The 2,369-nt window shown below is 19.5% G+C and overlaps 1 protein-coding gene across 1 annotated transcript; it reads left to right on the top strand.

Annotated features, from left to right (window-relative positions):
* Positions 1 to 439: 439 nt before the first annotated feature.
* On the top strand, positions 440 to 1,942 carry PRSY57_0003100 (putative exported protein; the record flags this gene model as incomplete). The annotated part of the gene is made up of 2 exons (XM_012905630.2): positions 440 to 478; positions 599 to 1,942. 2 exons carry the CDS (start codon positions 440 to 442, stop codon positions 1,940 to 1,942), a joined length of 1,383 nt encoding a protein of 460 aa, XP_012761084.2.
* Between the last annotated feature and the right edge of the window lie 427 nt (positions 1,943 to 2,369).

Raw genomic sequence — 2,369 nt, 5'->3', positions numbered from 1 at the left:
ATATATATATAATTAAAAATATATACATGCATGCATATGCATATGAATAACGAATTTTTAACAAACCACAGTAAAATAAATAGAAAGAATATCATTATGTTCACAATTAAGATGATGCGAATTTTTCTATTTGTTTTATCTTTATTGAATCAGGTAAAACAAAAATATATATATATTCATTCATTCATTCATTTATATTTATATATTTTTTTAATTTTTTTTTTTTTTTACTTAATTTTATCTATATAAGAATTTAATAAAAGAATATAAATATATTTTTTATTATATATATTTATAAATCACCATATTTCTAATATTCTTAAAAAATATTATTTAAAAATATACATATGTATATATATATATGTATATTAATATGGAATTTTTAATAAATCACAATAAAATAAATAGAAAGAATATCTTTATATTCACAATTAAGATAATGACAATGTTTCTATTTGTTTTATCTTTATTGAATCAGGTAAAACAAATAAATAAATATATATATATATATATTTTTATTTATTTATATGTCTATATTTTTTTTTATTTTTATTTAATTTTAAATTTATGATATATTCTTTTACCTTTCTTTTTCTAGTTTTCAAAAAATCCATGCAATCGTCAAGCGACTGATTCATTAGTGAAATCAGATTATAAATGTAATCGAATTTTATTAGATCCGCTTTTTTTAGAACCAGACGAACCAACGCCAAAATATTTAGATAAATTGTTAAAATCCGGAAATGATGAAATAAATCATAAACATGAAAATAAGGAATTAAAAAATTCATTCAATTGTCAAAACACTGATTCTTTAGTGAAATCAGATTATAAATTTAATCCAATTTTATCACATCCATTATTTTTAGAACTAGACGAACAAACCAAAAAATATTTAGATGAATTATTAAAATACGGAAATAATGAATTAAAGGAATCCAAAAAAACCAATGAAAGAAAATACAAGAAGAACGAATATCCAAAGGATGATCCAAAAACAAAACAAAATATACCGGAAGTAACAGAAAAAGTAAATAATGGAACAACAAATTTAAAGAAATATAAAAGAGAAACATATGATAAAGGAAAAGAAGAAAAATCAAAAAGATCTCGTTTTCTCAAAAATACAAAAATGCAAACAAAGAGTAATAATAATTTTTATCTAAAGGCAGAAAGGGATTTTCAGAATTCTTTATATAAATCAAATGATAAAAATGTTAAATCTTGTGAATTCGAAAACAAGATGAAATCATCTGACAAATCTTCTTCATCAAATGAAGCAGATGAACCAAATAAAATGCAAGAATCAAATATGATAGAAGAACAAAATAAAATAAAAGAATCAAATATGATAGAAGAACAAAATAAAATAAAAGAATCAAATATAATAGAAGAACCAAATATAATAGAAGAACCAAATATAATAGAAGAATCAAATATAATAGAAGAATCAAATAAAATAGAAGAATCAAATAAAATAGAAGAACCAAATAAAATAGAAGAATCAAATAAAATAGAAGAATCAAATAAAATAGAAGAATCAAATAAAATAGAGAAAGTAAATCAAACAAAACCACCATCAAGGAATCATCAGATTCAAATAAATAATACTATTGATAAAATAATTCAAAATTCCGATGGAGATGAAAAACTTCAAAGACTTAAAAGTACATCCTGGTTAATAAATAATATGAAATCATCTGAAGAAGTTAAACAGAGACTTAGAGGTCTTGCACAATCATACATATATAACCCAGATGAATCAAAAAAAAGAAGAATAATTAAAGAAATTTATAAATATAGTAAAAAAGAAGAAAATGATGATGTTAAAAATATGTTCTTAAAAATACTTAAATGTAGAGATTTAAGTAACACAGAGCCTCGAGAGTATCATTTACCTTTAGAAGGAATATCTAGACCTTGTTGTCTTTTCGTATATTAAAAATGTGTATATATTATTATTATTATGTATTTTTTTTTAGTGTATTCATTCTGCAAAACAATTCTAATTATTAAAATACTCATAAGACATGAAATATTTTAATAATACATATTATATAGTTATAAACAACATTATTTGTTAACTCTAATGTGGATATTATAGAAATAAAAAAAAAATATATATAATAAAATAACATTGCATAAATAAGCCACAGTTATATATTAATATAAATACTAAATTGTAGGGTGTAATTCTAAATTTATAGTGGAACTATTATAATTAAAATATATATAATAAATGAATAATATATATATTATATATATATATATTTATATTTATATTTTTTTGTATATAGCATTTTTAATAATTATATATTATGTATAATAAATATGTTTATAAAACAGGATATAACACATTAATCTTTTAT

Source organism: Plasmodium reichenowi (genome assembly GCF_001601855.1).
Source record: "Plasmodium reichenowi strain SY57 chromosome Unknown, whole genome shotgun sequence".
NCBI lineage: Eukaryota > Apicomplexa > Aconoidasida > Haemosporida > Plasmodiidae > Plasmodium > Plasmodium reichenowi.
Note: the sequence above shows the minus strand (reverse complement) of the source record. Positions and strands in the feature narration are given on the sequence as shown.